A 20764-nucleotide genomic window follows, 5' to 3' on the forward strand; every position below is an offset into this window, starting at 1 on the left:
TAAACAGATGGGTTTTGAGGTGGGACTTGGAAATAGGGAGGGAGTCAATATTGGAAGTGAATTCCAGAGTTTGGGAGGAGAGCGGCTGAAAGCTCTGCATCCCATCGTGGTGAGACGGGCAAGGGGCAAGGGAGGATGAGGATCTGAGGAACCGAGAGGGAACGGAGATTTGAAGCACGTCAGGCAGATAGGGAGGGGCAAGGTTATGGATGGCTTTGAATGTAAACAGAAGTATTTTGAATTAGATCTGTTTAACGGGGAGCCAGTGGAGCTGCTGAAGCGGTTGATGTGGTGAAAGGAGGGGGTTTTAGTGATGATCCGGGCTGAAGAATTTTGGACTAGTTGGAGTTTATGGAGAAAGTTCTGATTAACACGGAAGAGAAGTGAGTTACAATAATCGATGCAGGAGGTGACGAGACTGTGGATAAGGATAGCAGCGGAGTGAGGGGTGAGTGAGGGACGGAGATGATTGATATTACGGAGGTGGAAATATGCAGACCGAGTTATGTTATTAATATTGGAGCGAAAAGATAGCGAGTTATCGAGGATGACACCCAGGCTCTTGACCTGAAGGGAGGGGGACACGACAGAACTGTTAATGGTGAGAGAGAAACTGTTTGCTTTTTGTAGGGTGGATTTGGTACCGACAAGGAGAAGTTCAGTTTTTTCGCTGGTAAGCTTGAGAAAGTTATGGGAATGCCAGGATTTAATTTCTGAGAGGCAAACTGAAAGGGATGAAGGTGGAAGAGAGGCGTCGGGTTTGCTGGTGAGGTAGAGTTGGGTGTCACCCGCGAAGCAATGAAAGTGAATGCCAAAATTGCGGAAAATATTGCCAAGGGGAAGGAGGTAGGTAATAAAGAGAAGGAGCCCCAGGACAGACCCTTGGGGCACACCAGAGACACAGGAGAGGATCGTGTGGTGAAGGAGTTGATTTGGATAAACTGTGAGCGATCAGAGAGATAGGAGTGAAACCAGCGAAGTGGGGTATGTGTGATGCCTAGGGTGGAAAGTCTGTCGAGCAGGATGAGGTGGGAAATGGTGTCAAAAGCCGCAGTCAGGTCGAGAAGGATGAGAAGGATCAGTCGCACCGTTGGTCACGTGACTTGGTCACGTGACCAGCTTCCGTGTCTTGCGCAGTGTAGCAGATGTCATTTTCAACCGGCGAAACGAAAGAATTGTGACCTCGGAACGAAATACTGTACAAGGCAATCGTGGCTGTTGAGGAGAATCCAACAAGGAGCAAATCCTCCATTGCAAAAGAATTCGACGTGCCGCAAAATACTTTATCAACGTGGTTGAAGAATAAGGATGAAATAAAGACGGCATACTGATATATGAGACTTCGGATAGCAGCGGAGTGATATATGTATATATATCGTTGCTGGTGGATATCATGTCGCTTCTCCATCGACCTGTTGGATATATATATATATATATTAGGGTTAGGGTATATATATATATATATATATATATATATATATATATATATATATATATATATATATATATATATATATATATATATATATATATATATATATATATATATATATATATATATATATATATATATATATATATATATATATATATATATATATATATATATATCCAACAGGTCGATGGAGAAGCGACATGATATCCACCAGCAACGTCCAGAGAGAGGCAGCAGCCAGGTTAACCCTCAACAGCGGCGGGAACAGGTGAGATGATAACGTATATATATATAAAACCGACGTCACTTTTTTGTTTCTTAACTGACATCAGAAAAACGTTTTATAGCATCTAAAATACCCAAAACACGCAGTATGATATTTTTATTCAAGTGCAAAACACCAATAAAAATTACTTAAAGTGTCGAAAATCTGCAAAAAATTGAACTGCGAATTGGGCATTTTCAGAAAGTCCTGCCCCCAGTTCGTGACGTGCAAAACGTCTTGCATCACTGGAGAATCAAAACAATGGCTTCAGATTCTGAGAATATGCTTTCTTGTTACACATCCAGTTATGAATATGATTCAAATAGGTCTGAAGAGGAAAGCATACATGTTTGCAATCGACCTCCTGTGGCCACCTCCGTTTCCACAGGCTGATAAATTCCTTATATGTAGCTTGGAAGCCCTCTTTTGGCGGCTTTTGGGTGCAACACGAGGTCCCCAGACCAAACATTACAGCAAAATACATTGACGTGATGGAAGGACCGCTACAATGCGTCTTTTTTCGGGAAGGGGCGTGCGTTCCTTTAGTGACGTCACGTACGGACTCGTCACCAACTCAAAAACAAGACTTCCTGAATATTCAGCATGAGTCTTAAAACGTAAAATATAGCTATATACGGTGGAATCTTATTAAAATATGTTCAGTAGAAGTCATTTGAGGCCATTTTACAAATTATGGACACAACTTGTCCGGAGACGTCGGTTGTCCTTTAAGGATGTGCATATAAAATAGTTATATCATTTAGATGCTAATCTGGCTATCTCAAAATCATTTGGTTCATTTAAAATATGTATTCCATTTTAAACAGTAAGAATAGAGACATTTTGGATTCTTACATTTGTGATGTTGTTTTAGTGCCGCTGGTGGAAATATATGAATATAAACCTCGGCAAATAACAATAACCACATGAATCACTATCGATCTTTTGAAAGTTTTGATTTTTGTTTAAAATTTCATGCAAATGGCAAAAGTCGAATAAAACAGAGAAAAAAGTGTTTGTATGGCAAACGAGACAATTACGTCTCAATGTTCACTTCTCAAAGTTGTGTTGGCCATGTTAACTGTGACTGACCGAGAACAACACATTAGTCAATGTTCCTCCTTGCACTTGGTCTTTTAATTTCTTTTACCTCCTTTATTGATTTAATAGTTAAGTGTAATTATTAGAGCCTCACTATGCAACACTAATTACTACCACTGCCTGCAGTGAAAAGCATACCCCACTCATCATCAATCTATCTGTTTCAAACAGAAGCCTGCCGATGTAATGGTCCTCTAAATAACATTTACTCTCTTTTTGTTGGGCAATAACACTCAGCAAAATTATTTGACTCTTGTGACTGCATAGAATATAACAAGCATGCCTATCATCACCAGTTACTTGACCAGAGACTTGCTTTAAAATTGTATAGATTGGTAGACACATTTTTATATGATTTTTAACCACTGGTTTCAACTAATTTAACGTTAGGGCCATATTAGTACAGCTTATAATGGGCAACTTTTTTCCCACGACTTGTCAAAGTCTGAAAGAGGAAATATGATTCAGAGTTTTGGTAAAAGCTGAAAGCCAGCAGGGCCACGCTTTCCTGCCATTGTCAATGTAGAGAAACTCACAAAACTAAGAAAATATGACTGGCACTGATGCTACGAAACGATCATGCCAAGTCGTCAATGCACCCATTGCTCAAATTACGAACAAACACTAATTTAATACAGTGTGTGACTCAAAGTGGTCGACTGCCACTCTGTCACAATTTGCGAGCCAGAAGTAAATGTTTGGACATTGAAAGATGAAACGCAGCACAGACACATTTGATTCACTGATTGATTTCTCAAAGTGACAATCCATGTTGATGCTGCCACAAAATTGAGTGAGGGCATGGCTGCATGCAGCCTTGGATGTCTGCTTTATATATCTCCATTGCCTTGGCTCTGTCTGCTAATCATGCATTGACGTCTGAGCCGACCGAGGTCACCGTGTGTGAGGAAGATACAGTAAGGCTCTCCAAACGTTGGGGGGAAGACAGACAAAAAAATGGTCTCCTCTAAATTAGTATTTTCTCATTAGTAAATTTCAGTAAATGAAGGACTGGTGCTAGGGTGTTCCACTACCACTTGTCAGCAGGGTGTTTTACAAATTAATTACAGGAGAAAAAATGAACAGCATAAACTGACCAATGACTATCAGCCAGCATTTTACAACGGGAAGTTCTACAACGAGCCAACGTTAACTACAATGTCACTACCTTACAATTGACAGTGCTGGTTTCGTCTAACAGGAATAACTGCACAAACTTGAATTTCACCACCTTCATTAGACAAACGCAGCACATTCCTAACTTGTCAAAGTGGGAAAAAAATCTATACAGTACAGTATGCTGCATGATTCTACTGAACGCACGCACGCACGCATGCACACACACACACACACACACACACACACACACACACACACACACACACACACACACACACACACACACACACACACACACACACACACACACACACACACACACACACACACACACACACACACACACACACACACACACACACAACTGTAATAAAAGGATTGACCCACTTGAAAATACATGCAATGGTTTGTTTACAATACTGTATTTCCTTGAACTTGTGAATTCTAAAATCAATACGGTCAGACTGCCTTAAAAAACAAAATGACAAGAAAGCAAGATGGTTACAAAGCAGTTGTTCTGCTGTCTGTAAAGATCAAAAATTGTCAGACAGCAGGACGTTAACAAAGCAGTTGTTCTGCCGTCTTTAAACACGGCAACTGACCCATTTTGCACACAATTCAGATGCTAAATGCAAGACACAGTAAAAATAACGCTGTGGTTGGGCAGAATTAGGTCTGGCGATATGGCCCAAACTACATATCCCAATATCAATTGTATCCGTTCACGGTCACTCTATATATCAGTATTAAGGTTAAAAAGTATGTTTTTTTAATTAATAATTCAATAAATTATTCATTTATGGATAGTCAATGATGTATAACATTAGAGAAGCTAAATAATTTACAACGATGAAACAAATATACATTAGGATAACATTTATCATGCGAATCTCAAGTTTGAGTTCAAAGTTAAACTCCATGGTGCATAGCAGTGCAAAAAAAAAAAAAAAAACAATGCAGCAGTTTCAATAAAACACAGTATACCAGTTTTATATAATTCATTCACATTTCTGTACAATTAATTAGCTATGAGTGATTCTGTTTTCAATCGTGGTAGCGACAGCAACTGCATTTTGGTAGGTTAATCAGATTTTAAAGATCATAATCAACACTCAGCACACAAATAACCACCAACATTGCCGATAGACTGTATTGGACAATGGTTATCTTCTCTGATATGCAATTTTTCTATCGCGTGCATCCACTTGAACTACGAAATAACTATTTCCCCAATAAAGGTTCTTTTATTTTAAATGTGTAATCCACTTCTGCAATATCCTCCTCCTCTCAGCTGGCATAGGCACTGACATAGTGATGTGATGAAATGTGCAGAGCCTGTGAGTCAAGTCAGCATGAGTCAAGAAAGAATTGGTATGCAAAATAAATGGGTGTGGATCGCTCTCAAGAAAAATCACGTGACTGTAGACAGACAGGGCCTCGGTTTGCGCCGAGGACGTCAAAAGTTTCAGTCAATTTATCATTACCTCACAATAACATTCAAGACCATACACCGCTTTGCGGATGTTGTCAGCATTCATTGCGGGTTTCAAGTTAGTATGTGGTTAGAGAGCCACTGTGTGCATGACGAAAGAATACTCGGGAGTGTCGAAGTAGTCGTGTTGGATCATTTTATCTTTAGGTTTGCTCATTGCAAGTCGGCAGACATGCACATCCAGTCACAGGGTTTAATCCCCGTAATAGATTTTGACAGTTTTTAGGTTAAAATATCACAGTGTTAAATGTACATTTATTTCTAATCATAAACAATGTACTTAAAAAACCTACAATATTGCTACTTATGGACATGTTATCACTGTTCTATTCAATTTTGGAGATTTTACTATTGTGTCTTCTTGGGCATTTGGTGGCAACGTAAAGCAAATGTATGGTAAAAAAAAAGTTGCTGGAAAGTGTCAGTGCTTTATGAAGCTTCAGTTCGCCATTGCTGTGGCAAGACTCCAAGTTAACTTCAGGTTCTCAGTGCCCAAAGTTTTTTTTTTCCGCTATCAAACAGTTCCAGCCAGGCACACATGAAAAATGTACTGTATCGCAGATGCATTTTGTTTGGTGTTTTGTGACCACATTTCGATAATTAAGCAAATTAGCATGGATTTATTATTTTTTCCCTTAGTTCCTAGTCACACCTACTTAGGAATTAGGGAAACAAACGGCTTTGTCATCCAGCACAACAAGAAAACCTTGACCTCCCCCCCCACCCCCCCCCCCCAATCTTCCAGAGGAGCATGCCTGGTCACAAGATATGCCACTGATATATATATATATATATATATATATATAATATAATATATATATATATATATATATATATATATATATATATATATATATATATATATATATATATATATATATATATATATATATATATATATATATATATATATATATATATCGGTCAAGGTTTTCTATATATAAGCTACGTAATATAGTATATAGTATTATGTGGAACCACCCGACATACTATTACCTCAACTTTAACTTTGAAACTCACAATCGAGTAGTGTGCTGTATTCATAGTGCACTGTATGCACAAGGATACCCTGCCCCTGCTCTGTTCTATTATGACGTCAGGGACACTTGCAATCAACAGGTTGTCTTTGAAGATGCCACATGGAAAGAGCATGGTCGTTGTATCGGCAATCAGATGCAGTTTTATCAAACAGAACAAACAGCACACAGTCAGATTTAGAAACGAGAGGAGCATGCCTGGTCACAAGATATGCCACTGAGTGTCGATTTCAAAATAACCTTGAGCTACAATACAAACACAACCACCATTGTGCCTTGTGTCACTTTTACAACCAACAAGCGAACTTTTACACGCTAATAACAACGACGAATCTGAGCGAATATTTCTCAATTGTGTTAAGTGTGGCGATTCCTATTGAAAGGACAAAAACACTTGACCGTTTTCTCCGAGTACAAACCCACCTTATTTGACGCTTTGGAGGACATTTTCCTCTCCTGTTGGGCTGCCAGAGTGACAGCTTAAACCGTGCTGCTGCCTTTGTTTTGATCGTCACTTGGCTGAATGCAATATTTCCCTCCAGTTGAACAGTCAATCTTCCAGCTGCCGCCACGCCGGGCCGCTGTGTTATTTCACTTTATCCAGGAAACATGTCACGGAAAGTCCAAAGTTCATTATCTTATCTTCGGCGCTTCAATTCCTAACGTCATTCCAGTCAGGTACCGAGACAGAAAACACACACCAAAAAACGTCCAAAAAAATCACACATCCACAGAGACGTGACTGAGGTCAGTTTACGTGGCTGTCTGGTCGCAAGTGTCCACCACGGGATGAAAAGTTGGGAAGCGAAGGCATCGCCACAACAGCGTACAGCAATGGCAGGCGGGGTGCGTAAACCTCTCCCTGTTCTCAACACTATGAGCAACTACCGTGTCTCGGCAGCACGGGACAAACCACTAGCATAAACATAGGGGTGCTCCAAATCGGAAACAACGACGACAGTTGCTATGTCACGAGAGTACACATCAATAATATGATCTATGCGTTTATATTCCTAATATATGTGCATTCTGTTATCTGTATTTATGCCTTGATTGTGTTTTAATTAGTACATTTGTAAGGACGCCGAAAAAAATCTCACCCCTGTTGTCCCGTGAAAGACATAGTCCGGGATACAATGAAGAGAAGCGACGCCGCTGGCCCCGCTGATGCTGCTAAATGTTCACTTTTCCTTCGTAGTGATGCGAGTGTTGTGTTCGACAAGGACCTTTGCATCGAATGTCTGCAGGAAAAATAATGTTGCTCTTTGTTTGCCCTGATGAAAAGGACGACAACTATACGTGGCCTGTGATTATGGCTGAAAATACAAAGTATGTGTGAAGTAATCATTTGCATATTTCGTAGTATACCTGCAGGCCAGAGTGCCTTGTGTACTACAGGAACAATAAACCTCACACAAAAAGAGAAAATTGGCAGGACTGTTTGTGGCTTAGTGATCTCACAGGAGACCACAAAAGCCATTCAGGTCAAGTTCCTATGACTTCCCAGAACTAACCCCACCCCCAGGATATAGCAAATGCAGCTTGCACTGTTTTACAATTTACTCGTGTTCTAGTAAACGGGAAAGTTTCAATATAAAACGTGAGTGATAGTACACAACGATTACAATTACATGTAATTTCCACCATTTACACAATGAAAATACAGACACACCCTGGCCAAACAACTTCAGCAATCCCATTCCTTAAATCAAACTTTTCTAATGATTATTTCCTCTGCCTAGTTTGTTCAACAGCATAAGGGAGGCCTCACTCTAGGTGGTCTTGAGGTTAATTCCCACCAGACATAATCCGACAAGGCTAAAATACGACCAGTGAGACATAGCCGTCTTGTTCTTTGGGTTAGCAGGCAAGTAAGCAGGTCACATTAGGAGTAGGATAAACGCAGATGAAGTACTTCAAATGAATGCATGTGGGTTTCCATCTACCCAAAACAGCCCTCGCTAATACAAACAACACGAATTTTAAAACACAAACAAAATACATACTAGTATTGATGCAAGTCGCTCGCTCCTTCTGAAGCTCTTTAAACACCTGTCAGGATCAAGCAGTGCAGATAGCAGGATGTTTAACATGATTATCCAGATAAATAAACTCTAATATATGTATATATAATATATTTTGCGTAAAGATCCGTTAAAATCAAAGCAAAATAGAAGCCTTCCTGTGCCTGCTCTTTGCCTTTCACTCTAATCCACACCTGTGATGGTGCCTCAGATGTCTGACAGAGAGGAACACATTAATGACAACCCACTGGCATCAAAGTTATCTTTGTCTCATATGCTTGAAGCTCCGCTTTGTCTGTCCTTGTGTGTGTATATATAGTTGCATCTATTTTTGTGACGTAAAACACACTCACACGCGCACACACACACACACGCACAAACACAAACAAAAGCATTGCACAAAAAAGTGTCAAGGCTCAAAGCTCAGGTGTGCTCATGGAAGAGCAGGCACGCGCAAATCAGGCAGCCATGTAGGCCTACATTCAGTTGGAACACATCATAGGGTTCGCTGCCCGGTTTTGCACACGCACGCTGGGATGAAACGAAAAAGAAGCCTCAATGCAAACTAGTTGTTTTGAACAAAAGTTGTGAGGTAGATATTGTTTTATTATCTCCATCTGTCTTGCATTTGAGGTCTGAGCGAGAGTGTGTGTGTGATCCCCCCATTTACCCTGTTGACTCAGGGCCATCCTGCAGGTCCAGCAGAAGGCTTTGTTTCTTCACTTTAATTGAAACCTTCTGGCGGCTACGAGATGTTTTTTTTTTTAATATTTCACAGTACTGCAGCACAGATCAACAGTGGGTGTGTATTCACAATGCATTAATATGATCTATTTGTAATCATCATAAATACAAATACAATGTAGCACTCTTAAGGTTACAAAAGGGTCAACATTGCTTTGTGAGGACTCATACTCAAATGTCACTTAACTGCTAAGGTTTGTGACTGCAGATTAGTATCACATGGCAGGCTCCTCTCAAATTTACCTCTCCATTTCCAGGTCAATATTGTTCAGGCTTTGGTGGAAATCAAAACAGTGAACATAGACCTGGTTTTGTCCTAGACAGACTTTAATTAACAGTTTAAAACCCCAGAAATGTTCTCAGTAGGTGGATTCGAACCCATAGTAAACACAAATCTATGTGATGCTATAATTAAACAAAAAAAAATCTTCCCAAGATCTTTCTAATACATCTCAGAGTACACTCCCTGCTTACATTTGTTTCCAGCTCCTAGGCAGTGTTCATACCATGTGCTTAATTCATCGCACCAGATGTTTTTTGGATTGGATTGGAGGAGCCTTGATTGGTCTCACAGTGGAGAAATGTACATTTCACAGCAGCAAAGTTATGAAAGTAAGAGGAAAGAAAGGGAAAAAAGTGGAAAGTGGAGAGGATCAAATCCTCCTTTTCACCAGTGCATCATGGTCGAATGTGCATGCCTGCTAAAAGCTGAATGTTGAAAGCAAACACGAAGCGAGAGGATCCTTTGACGAAAAGAGATTGTGTCTCACATATCCTAACCCACGTAAATTCGCTTCAATTCCAAGCCGCGACATTTCCACATACGCATCGACGCTTCTTCTCATCGCGGGCTTTTTGCCATCAGTGTGACCCACAAACTGAAAACTTTCAAGGGAGTTTGAATATTTGCAAACAGTTTTATGTGTTCGCTGTTTTTAAACAACTGAGATCTTGTAGCAATATGATGCGAAACCCTGTGGTGCACCCGGACTCCATTTTTCAATAACATTTCAAACCTTAACAGGTGCCTTTTTGTTGTTGTTTTGACTTCAACATTCCTGCTGTCAGTTCAACACCTTTTACAATTTTGTTAAAAATTTGGAGTAGTGTTAACAATGTTGAATCATTTGGATAACGAGGAAATGTGACAGTATAAATTAGAATTATACTTGTTTACACACATGGAATTATTATTATCATTAAAATTGTAACAAAAAAAAAACCCAAAACATCCAAACACCTTTGTGACTGGACACTCTGTATCAGCAAATTCCTAAAGGTCATCCTTTTCCTCTCATTGTTGACCAATATGTGCACACAATGCTAACTGAACAACAAATAACAAAAAGTTACCACCGTGTTTTATTCAAAGTCAGTGAGAGGATGTCATTGTGCCATTGGGTTTTCCAGATTTTAATGCAATGGCGGATGAAGCATGTCACACATTACATATAATTATATATTGTAATAGTAGCTTTCCCTTTGATGTCATTTATATGAGTTCAAACAGCATCTATGAGCCTTGTACAAACCAGAGTGAGAACAGATGATCATTGCAAACATGAGGTACAGATTTTTAACTCTTTTATTTAGTACAGTATAACGATATGGCAGAAAGTTTGCAAATGTAACATAGATGTGTTAAATAACTTGCACCAAGCTTCACTTACATGTGATTTTCATCGTCAAATTACAACAAGGTGACCCAGGTAACAGGTGGGTGTATAAGAATGTCGTGTTGGCAAGGATTGTTTATTTTTGTTCCCCGTCAATGTTCTAGCCTTCTGTCAGCGTCAGTATTACGTTTTGTAATCTACACATCTTGCATTCTTTACAAACACAAATGTATTGCAAATTTGCTTAATCGCAATACCCGCTTCAACTGTGTTTTAATGCACACATAAAAAAAATACGATTAAGAATCCATTATCTGAACTACATACAGTAAAGTCTCGTTATATCGATATTCAAGGGAGTCCGAAAAAATATCGATTTAACCGGGACTATCGATATATCCGACTCTGTTCGCATGTAATTTTCTCCGTGCGTGCATAGAAATAGTATCGATATAACCGGGACTATCGATATATCCGATATCGATATAACGAGACTTTACTGTATTCTCACAACAGTCAGTAGTACACCCTGAACTGGTTGCCAGTCAATTACAGTTTAGACATAGACAAACGACCATTCACACTCACACCTCGGGACAATATCGATCAGGCATGTCCACCTCCGAGCGTGGAGGGTCAAAGTCCTGCCTGTTTTCCAGCTCTTGGCTGCAACACATCTGATTCAGATGATCAGCTCATCAGCCACCTCTGAAGCAGCATTAAAACTATCCTGATTATTTTAATCAGGTGGATTGCTCCTGGTAGAGCTGGAAAACAGACGGGACAACGGTACTTGAGGAACCACTTTGGACACCCGTGATCTAGATTGTTCAGTTAAAGGACAATCGACGTCACTTTTTTGTTTCTTAACTGACATCAGAAAAACGTTTTATAGCATCTAAAATACCCAAAACATGCCGTAAGATATTTTTAGTCAAATGCAAAACTCCAATAAAAATGACTTAAAGTGTCAAAAATCTGCAAAAAATTGAGCTGCGAATTGGGCATTTTCAGAAAGTCCCGCCCTCAGTTCGTGACGTCACGCCAAGGCGTCTTGCATTGCTTGTGAATCAAAACAATTGCTTCAGATTCGGAGAATATGCTTTCTTGTTACACATCCAGTTATGAATATGATTCAAATAGTTCTGAAGAGGAAAGCATACATGTTTGCAATCGATTAAAGAAGTTATTCCCTGTCATTTTGAGGCAACATTGAGGGGAAATTTCTCACTGAGAAAGAGCCACAAAATGGCGACCTCCTGTGGCCACCTCCGTTTCGACAGGCTGATAAATTCCTTATATGGAGCTTGGAAGCCCTCTTCTGGAGGCTTTTGGGTGCAACACGAGGTCCCCAGACCAAATATTACAGCAAAATACATTGATGTGATGGAAGGACCGCTACAATGCGTCTTTTTTTTCGCTAACGGGCGTTCCTTTAGTCATGTCACGTACGGACTCGTCACCAAGTCAAAAACAAGACTCCCTGAATATTCAACGCGAGTCTTAAAACGTAAAATATAGATATATGCGGTGGAATCTTATTAAAATACGCTCAGTAGAAGTCATTTTAAGCCGTTTTACAAGTTATGGACACAACTTGTCCGGAGACGTCGGTTGTCCTTTAATCTACCATGTATTTTTTGGAATGTAAGAGGAAACTGGAGTCCCCGGAGAGCAGGGTGACTATTCAAACTTTACAGGAAGGGTGGGGCCAGACCAACAACATTTCTACTGTGAAGCGAACAAGCGAACCAGTGAACCACTGTGACGCCACAACTACTATTGCTGCTACTATTTTGACTACACTACTACTACTACTATTGCTACAACTACTATAATAATAATAATAATAATAATAATAGTAATAATAATAATAATAATAATAATAATAATAATAATAATAATAAATATCCAAATTTAATCCATCTTTGGATCAAAGAACATATATTTTGAACACATTTAAATGTAGTTTTGATCAAACCATATCCTGAAAGTCTTCTAACACATATACTGTTGGGAGTGAAATCCTAACCTTCTTGAAGGTTTTAATATCCTTAGTCACTGATCCTTTGCAATTACTGTGATACCTTGGCCTACAAACTTAATTGGTTCTCAGACAGAGGCTGTAAGGCGAATTGTGTATCCCAAATATTAATTTCCCATAGGAAACCATTAAAATGAGTATAACTGTCATGATCTGATTGGCGACCAACGTAACCTTCTTTCACCAGCTTGAGGAATGATCTCTTGGAGGCGCTTTCTTTGTGTTATTTTATCTCGTTCCTCATCAATTGTGTACTGTTTAGCTAGGTTGATTGTGTTGATTGAGTTTTTTGCATCAAGTGTAAAGGGGGCGCTGTCGTCCCCGTCTGCACCTGCACAGGTGCGGGTCGTCCCGATCAGATTGGCGACCAGCGGGTAGCGACGTCAGCCCTGCCGGCAGCCTCGCAGGTGCTGGTCGTTATAATCAATGACACTTAAAAGGACACCTGGCACGATCATCCGGTGCCGATTCATTGTTTGTTTGCTGCTTGGTTACAGCATGCATTGTGTACGTGTTTGTTTAACCTTGGCGGGCTTTTACTTTTGGTCTTCTTTTGCTACTTTGTATTTTTTTCCCATTCAGATCATTTTGATGTTTTACATTTTGTTCCTGCTGACCTTTATTTTAATACAATTTGTCAAACAACCTCCTGCTCCCTCCTGCCTGCTTTTTGGGATCCGAACCCGCCCTCACCACCTCGTAAAACGTGACAGAATGAATCGGCCAACCATCGGATCCCGCAGGTACATCGGACCCGTCTCATTTCCACCCTGTGCCGGGCAATGCTACGTCCACGTTAGCGCGAGCCTCGTCGAGTTTGAATTGCGTCACTCGACGAGCCGCAACGTCCACGTAAACGTCCGGCCGAGACCTCCTTCCAGGTGGCCGTCCAGGGTGACACTGGGTGACTGGCATTGCACGCCCACGTCCAGCCACGCTGTCGTCGTGCATGACGAATTGAGTCTCATCCACGACGAGCCGTGCAACGTCCGCGACAACGTCAGTCCGAGACCCCACTCACCGCTGGATCCCGGAGCGGCTCTGGACTGGTCTCGTTCCCCCGGAGCCGGGCAGTTCACGCCCACGTCGGCGTCCGGCCGAGACCTGGTCCCATACGGCCGTACGGGGTGCCATTCTGCGCCTGGCAGTTCGACGTCCACGCAGAGCCATGCGCCGTCGCGTGAACGTGCGAGAGGGATCGCACTCACGCCCACGACGATCCGTGCCGCGTCTTCGTCCACCCCAGGCCGAGTCCCGTTCCCATCAGGCCGCCGCCCGTCGTGTGCTGGAGAGGCAGCGGTTGCCCTCTCCACCGACCGTTCCCTGGCGAGTGGACCTTTTGGGAGACTGTTGGGACTTCTGGAAGCAGCCCCTTGAAGGGGGGGTACTGTCATGATCTGGTTGGCGACCAACGGGGGGCGCTGTCGGCCCCTCCTGCACCTGCACAGGTGCTGGTCGTCCCGGTCAGATTGGCGACCAGCGGGTAGCGACGTCAGCCCTGCCGGCAGCCTCGCAGGTGCTGGTCTTTATAATCAATGACACTTAAAAGGACACCTGGCACGATCATCCGGTGCCGATTCATTGTTTGTTTGCTGCTTGGTTGCAGCATGCATCGTGTACGTGTTTGTTTAACCTTGGCGGGCTTTTACTTTTGGTCTTCTTTTGCTACTTTGTATTTTTTTCCATTCAGATCATTTTGATGTTTTACATTTTGTTCCTGCTGACCTTTATTTTAATACAATTTGTCAAACAACCTCCTGCTCCCTCCTGCCTGCTTTTTGGGATCCGAACCCGCCCTCACCACCTCGCAACTATCAAAGTTGAAACTCTCACTGTCATCTGCCTGTCTCTTTAATGTTTATACCACCTCCCCTACTGCTACGTTCTTGACCAATCACGTGGCTTTAACCGAAGACTGGGGGCGGAGAATAGAGGAAAAAAAAAGTCGGCTGCCATTTTGTTGTTAGAAGAACGGGCTCGTTCGGGAACGACACATCACTCATTGAGGCAGGTCCGTGTACGAAAAAAGTTCGTATACCAAGGTGGAGTTCGTATGCCAAGGTAATTTTTCATAAATTTAATGTTCGTAAACCGAAATGTTCATAAGCCAAGGGGTTCGTAAACCAAGGCATCACTGTACTTGCTGGAATATGCAAGCTTCAGTCATTGGTACGTAACTAGTTTGCTTGGTTTTCTGCCAATTTCAGTCCCAAAAGTATCATCATGTCTATCTTATGTTAGAATGTCCATCCATCCATCCATCCAACCATCCATCCATCCATCCATCTTTTGATCCGCTCATCCTCACAAGGGGCGCGGGTGTGCTGTCAATTGCAGGGTACACAGAGACAAACAACCATCCACGTTCATACGCACATCGAAGGACGATTGACAGTGGTATATAGGAGGAAACCAGAGTACACGGAGAAAACCCACACAGGCAAGGATAACATGAAGCTAACATGAGCTGAAATCGAACCCCGCAACTCTGCAATGTGAGACCAACTGGTTTGAATCCCTTTGGATAAAGCTAAACGCTCAACTAGACTAAAGATTTGCAAACTAAAGATCCTTCTGTATACATGTGGTACCTCATTTATCATACATGCATATGTACTGAAGTGTGTATGCGAATGTTCCCACGCAAAGGGCTGAATTTAGCAATATGGACTTTTTCAGGTGTCTACTTAGTAAAGTATTTGATAATTCTCATCTGTAAGATGTGGCACATTTTTTGGAGGGGAGGGGCAATGAGTTCATATTAAATCTTTTTTTACTTTTGGTAAGACAGACATGTATTGTTTCAAAATGTTCTCTTTACTTCCTCCCACTTGTTGATCATCTACTCTTTCATCTATAATTGCTTCAAACAACAGGAGTACAGTATGTATAAAATTGGTTATTTTGACTCCATATGGTGCCGTAAGCGTGGCTACCCTTACAGTAGCTTCTATACTTTTTGTGTTTCTACTTTCATCCTTTCACTAATCTGCTGCTGTAAATTGTGAATTTCTCCCTTGTGGGATGAATTAAGAGATGCTTATTGTAAATCATATCTCATTTGTCATCGAAGACCAAGATTCTCTCCTCTGTCTTTGGCATGATTTTGAATTTGCTACCATGTATAGCCAATTGGAGATATTTCTCAATACAAATGAGGCAAAAGACGTGCATGAACATGTCAGTTTAGTAACATCTGGGATGATTTACTAGTGTATGTGCGATAGGCGTCTGCACAATTGATAAATAGTGATTTTTGTGTACTCACGCTCCCTCTAGAATTTCAGAATCAGATTCAGACTGTACTCTGTACTCGCGCTCCCTCAAAATTTTAGTCATATGCATAAATTAAGAGCTTGCTCCATCGAGTCTTGAATAAATGAGGCCTTAGAATTGCTCAGGCTTAATTTAGTTTAAAATGTCGATTCTAGTCCGTTCAGCTATTTCCTTGTTACGCTAGTATTATATTGTATTGCAGGCAGCTGCACCCAACTGGTCCTGCACGACAGGCGGAAATTAATCATCAATTTTGTTCAAACATTTAGGGATGACATTTATTTGACTGTGATTTCTACTACTGATAATGCAGGCAAAATATTTGAGGTATTTAGGTCAAAGTTAGATTACAGTGCTTCATTATCAGGATGTAACAACATTGTATTGGTTCAAGCTAACCATTCAGTTTCTTTACTGCTTGTGTTGCTCCTGTTCAATGTTGTGGGGAGTGAGAACCAATCTGGGTTTACAGTGGGAAAATGAAAAAAAAATACATACAATGGTCGCTATGAATGAACCACAGGGAACATATAGAGACAAACAACCATGACCACTTACAATCACATCGTCATTGAGTGGAAATCAAAACCCCACTTGATGAAAGGAGAAATTAGGCAAGTGAACCACTACATGATCAATAATTTATTCGTTGTTGTAAATGACCAATTCAAAACAATTACAGTGCCAAGGAAAACGTATTCATACCCTTTGAACTGCTTCATTGTTTTTTTTGTTTTTTTTTTTTACCTTGCGATCACAAACTGGGGTTACGTTGTTAATATTTTATGTGATGGGGTCACAAAAAAATTGTGAAGTTAAATAATAATTATGCGCAGTTTTCAAAATTTGAAGAGGATATAACTTTGAAAACTGTGTTGTGTATTTGTATTCAGCCCTGTGTACTCGGATATGCCAAATTACAATCCCAAGCCATTAACTGGCTTTAGAAGTCATCTTGGGACATATTCTCCTATTCACACTTTAAAGTTATGGCAATTGTCCCATCCAGAGTAACATGGAAAACATGTGGCTTTAAATTCCTGGTTATGTTGTTTTCACGAGGTGTGAATTCCCTCTATTTGGAAAATATTATAATATGGAATTAAACTTGCATCATAGATCTGGACTTATCCTGATCGGTCAAAAATGTGCATTTCTTCAGCAAGGATAGGGACGCTGGTCAGAGTTATAGATGGATGGAGCTAAACACATGGCAATGCTAAAATAAGCATTTTTTTGGTGTTGCAAAAGATTTGGAATTGGAGGGGGAAATTTTCTGACTGCATGACAATAACTCTAAATAAAAAGTCAGAAAAATGTTGTTTAAAATGTCCCTCTTTTGAGACTATTAAAGGCTTTTTGTTTCTGATTTAATGATGGCCTCAATCAGAACTGTGGGCTTGACCTTTGTAAAAGCAGAATGGATGGTAAAAATAACCATTATCGACTGTAGATGGACAAAGCAGGTAGATACTCCAGAAGACTTGCGGATGTAATTGCAGAGAGCAGCAGCTCTATAAAGTCTTGACGCAGTGGGTCTGAAGACAAATGCATAGCACATTTGTGTCGCCCTAAAATGTTAGTGCCAGTGATTAGCGCGTCAACCTCACAGTACAGGCGTCCTGGGCTCGGCTCCGGAGGTTGCAAGTTTGTCTATGTGGGTTTTCTCCGGGTACTCCGGTTTCCCCCCATATTCCAAAAATATGCTTGGCAGGCTGATTCAACAATCAAAATTGTCCCGAGGTGTGAGTGTGAATGGTTGTTTGTTTATCTGTGCCCTGCAATTGGCTGGCAGGCAGTTCAGGGTGTACCTCGCCTCCTGCCCGAAGACAACTGAGATAGCCTCCAAAAGCCACGTGACCACAGTGAGAATAAAACGGATCAGAAGATGGATGGATGGATGAATGTGTAATTTCTATTCCTATCATACGAACCACCAATTAAAAAAAAACATTGACATTTCATGAGGTAAAAAAGTTCAGCGGATATGAATACATTTCCAAGGTAAAAAAAAGGTGAGTTTGACACACTGACACATGCAGCATTAAGGAGAACTCTATTTTTGTGATGCTGACGTGTGAGTACTTAGATGAAAGCTTCTGCAAGTTTTTTTCAATTCACCCCTTCTATTTTATTTTATTTTATTTTATTTTATTTTATTTTATTTTATTTTATTTTATTTTAACCTGTTCTATTCTGTCCTATTCCTTATTGCATGCTTAGTTCGTTTAGTGCTTAAATGTCTGAACATAAAAGCAACAATATTTGACCACTTATATCGATGAGAAGGTTTCTTCAGCCGTCATCTGTACTTTTTTGAAAGTGTCGGACGTTTCGCCTCCTATCCAAGAGGCTTGAACTGACAGTTCGCTGACGAAGCCTCGATGGACCACTCCTGTACGACTGAGAGCTTACACAGACGTATGACCACTCATATTTACAAAGCATAATTAGAATAGTAACTCTGATGAGGTGGCTGATTAGGCCAACCGAGCCCGGAAAGTCCTTGAACAGTGAGGGCAGGACAGCAGAGCTGAGGCTTGGTGCAACTGGCCTTGCGTGCTGCTCGCTTAGTCTTGGCAGTCTGCGAACGCTGTTGCTCATACGCTGCCGCTCCTGCGTGAAAAGATCCACGCCAGGCTGCCAGATTCTGTGAGAGTGTCTCCCATGAGTTGTGGTCCAATCCGAAGTCCTTCATGGATGCTTTGTGTGTCCTTGAAGCATTTCTTTTGAAGTGATGTACCAACCCGCTCCAGGGAAACAGTGAACCCACAGTGATCGTGAGTGGACAGAAACTGGCAGCTGTAGACAAGTTCACGTACCTTGGCAGCACGCTGTCTCGCAGCGTGAACATCGACAACGAGACCGTCGCCAGGATTGCCAAGGCCAGTGTGGCTTTTGGCTGGCTGTGTTCATCAGTGTGGGAGCGCAAAGGTCTGAGTCTCACAACGGAGCTGCAAGTATACATGGCCATTGTCCTTACCACCCTACTGTATGCCAGCGAGACCTGGACTGTCTACCAGAGTCACGCAAAGAAACTCAATAGTTTCCATCTCAACTGCCTTCGAAAACTACTGAAAGTGAAATGGCAGGACAAAGTGCCGGACACAGAGATTCTCGAACAAACACGAATGTCCATCGTCTTCACCATGCTCCGGAGGTCTCAACTTCGCTGGGCTGGCCACGTCAGCAGGATGTCAAATGATCGACGACCCAAGCGCCTTCTTTATGGAGAACTACAGACTGGAGTGCCCTCGCAGGGTGGTCAATCGCAGAGTACACTGATACAGACAACCATTCGCGCTCTCACTCACACTTTGGAGTGTTCAATCTGTCATGCATGATTTTGGAATGTGGGAGAAAACCGGAGTACCTGGATCCACACGAGCATGAGGTGAACGTGAAAACTCCATACCACGACCACGACCTTTGCGCTGGGAAATCAAACCACTGCCCCCCCCCCCACTTCTCATAGACATAACTGTGATTCGATACAATGTTCAAAGTTGTTTTGTTCAGCAATAATAAACCACAGAGCTGTATTAGCAAAACAGAGAGATTAAGCAGGCAGAAAGAACAACAGGAGACAACAAAAAGGGGAAAGGAGGAGTTTGTCGAGCGAGTGTGAAGAAGAAAATAGACACAGTAAAGCAGTACAATTGAGGTTGCAAAGTTGACTTAATTCGAAAAGTGTTTCAAAGAATTACCAGGAGAAGATGGGTGCGAATAGACTGTGACTCCATGTGCAGAACAACACTCTAAGGGCCCATAGAGGCTCATTGAATGGTGGTATGTTTCAAGTCAAGTGAGGTCAGCATTGGCCAGAATAAAGGACCTCCCATCACAGACTGACTCTTGCCTTGGTACTCCCTGTTACTGCTGCATTCCAACACCATGAAGCACATGAGGCAAACAAGTGAAAGCAGTGAGTGCTTCTCTATGAGTGAAGCAGCTGCACACACTTCCATGATGCCGAAGGCGGGGTTAAATATTTCATGATGAGATGTGGCTGTCACAAAAGAAGGATGCAACAATTCTGTAAAATCAATGGAAAGAATACCCAAAGCATTGCAGTGGATGAGTGCACAATAGCAAATATGAGTAGTAGTAATGATGTAAATGTTCTAAACGTGTTATAAATGTCGCATTTCTATTTAGAGGGGGCTATAATGTGTGGGAACAAATATAAAGATGTACAGGTACTGTATATCCATATGATACATCTCAATCTCTGTCTTTTTTACATATGAAAAATATTGGATTTTTTTGTTCCGTTATGTGTGTCCTCCAACAAATCAGTGTGCTGAACAGCTATTTAACTGATTCAGGGCATGACATCATATGCTGCACCAATGAGGGCATAAAGGAGAAGCGTTTGGAGGACGGTAATGGAAGCAAGTGAGTTAGAGAAGCGTACGGGGACACGGCAGCCATGGGCCCCGCTTCAAGCATGGTGGTGATGAGATGCGATGGGACCAGACCGTGCAGAAGCTGCGGCCTGCGTTAGCTGACTAATCCTCTAGCCGTCCAGTGCCAGGATCTAGACTCATCAGCTTCGGTGTTCTCTTGTCAAGACACATTTTTCTAACGTCCCACTGGTCATTTCTAGCC

General features: G+C 41.5%; 1 protein-coding gene and 1 long non-coding RNA gene across 13 annotated transcripts in view; one reads left to right on the forward strand and one right to left on the reverse strand.

Moving 5' to 3' along the window:
- Positions 1 to 20764, reverse strand: part of tjp1a (tight junction protein 1a) — a 127880-nt gene that overhangs the window by 59659 nt on the left and 47457 nt on the right. The window contains exon 1 of one of the 12 annotated variants that reach the window (XM_088992003.1): positions 6873 to 7323. The exons of the other annotated variants lie outside the window; for them this stretch is intronic. Within the exon in view, the coding sequence (XP_088848129.1) occupies positions 6873 to 6896 (24 nt within the window). The 5' untranslated portion in view covers positions 6897 to 7323. Of the gene's footprint in view, positions 1 to 6872; positions 7324 to 20764 lie in introns of those variants that run through there. 12 annotated transcript variants of the gene reach the window in all.
- LOC148900367 (uncharacterized) overlaps positions 1 to 20764 on the forward strand; it is a 32794-nt gene that overhangs the window by 1740 nt on the left and 10290 nt on the right. The window contains exon 2 of the long non-coding RNA XR_016114444.1: positions 1619 to 1703. This is a non-coding gene — a long non-coding RNA (uncharacterized LOC148900367). The remainder of the gene's footprint in view (positions 1 to 1618; positions 1704 to 20764) is intronic.

This window comes from Hippocampus bargibanti, linkage group LG03 (assembly GCF_051943395.1).
Source record: "Hippocampus bargibanti isolate YZ-2025 linkage group LG03, ASM5194339v1, whole genome shotgun sequence".
NCBI lineage: Eukaryota > Metazoa > Chordata > Actinopteri > Syngnathiformes > Syngnathidae > Hippocampus > Hippocampus bargibanti.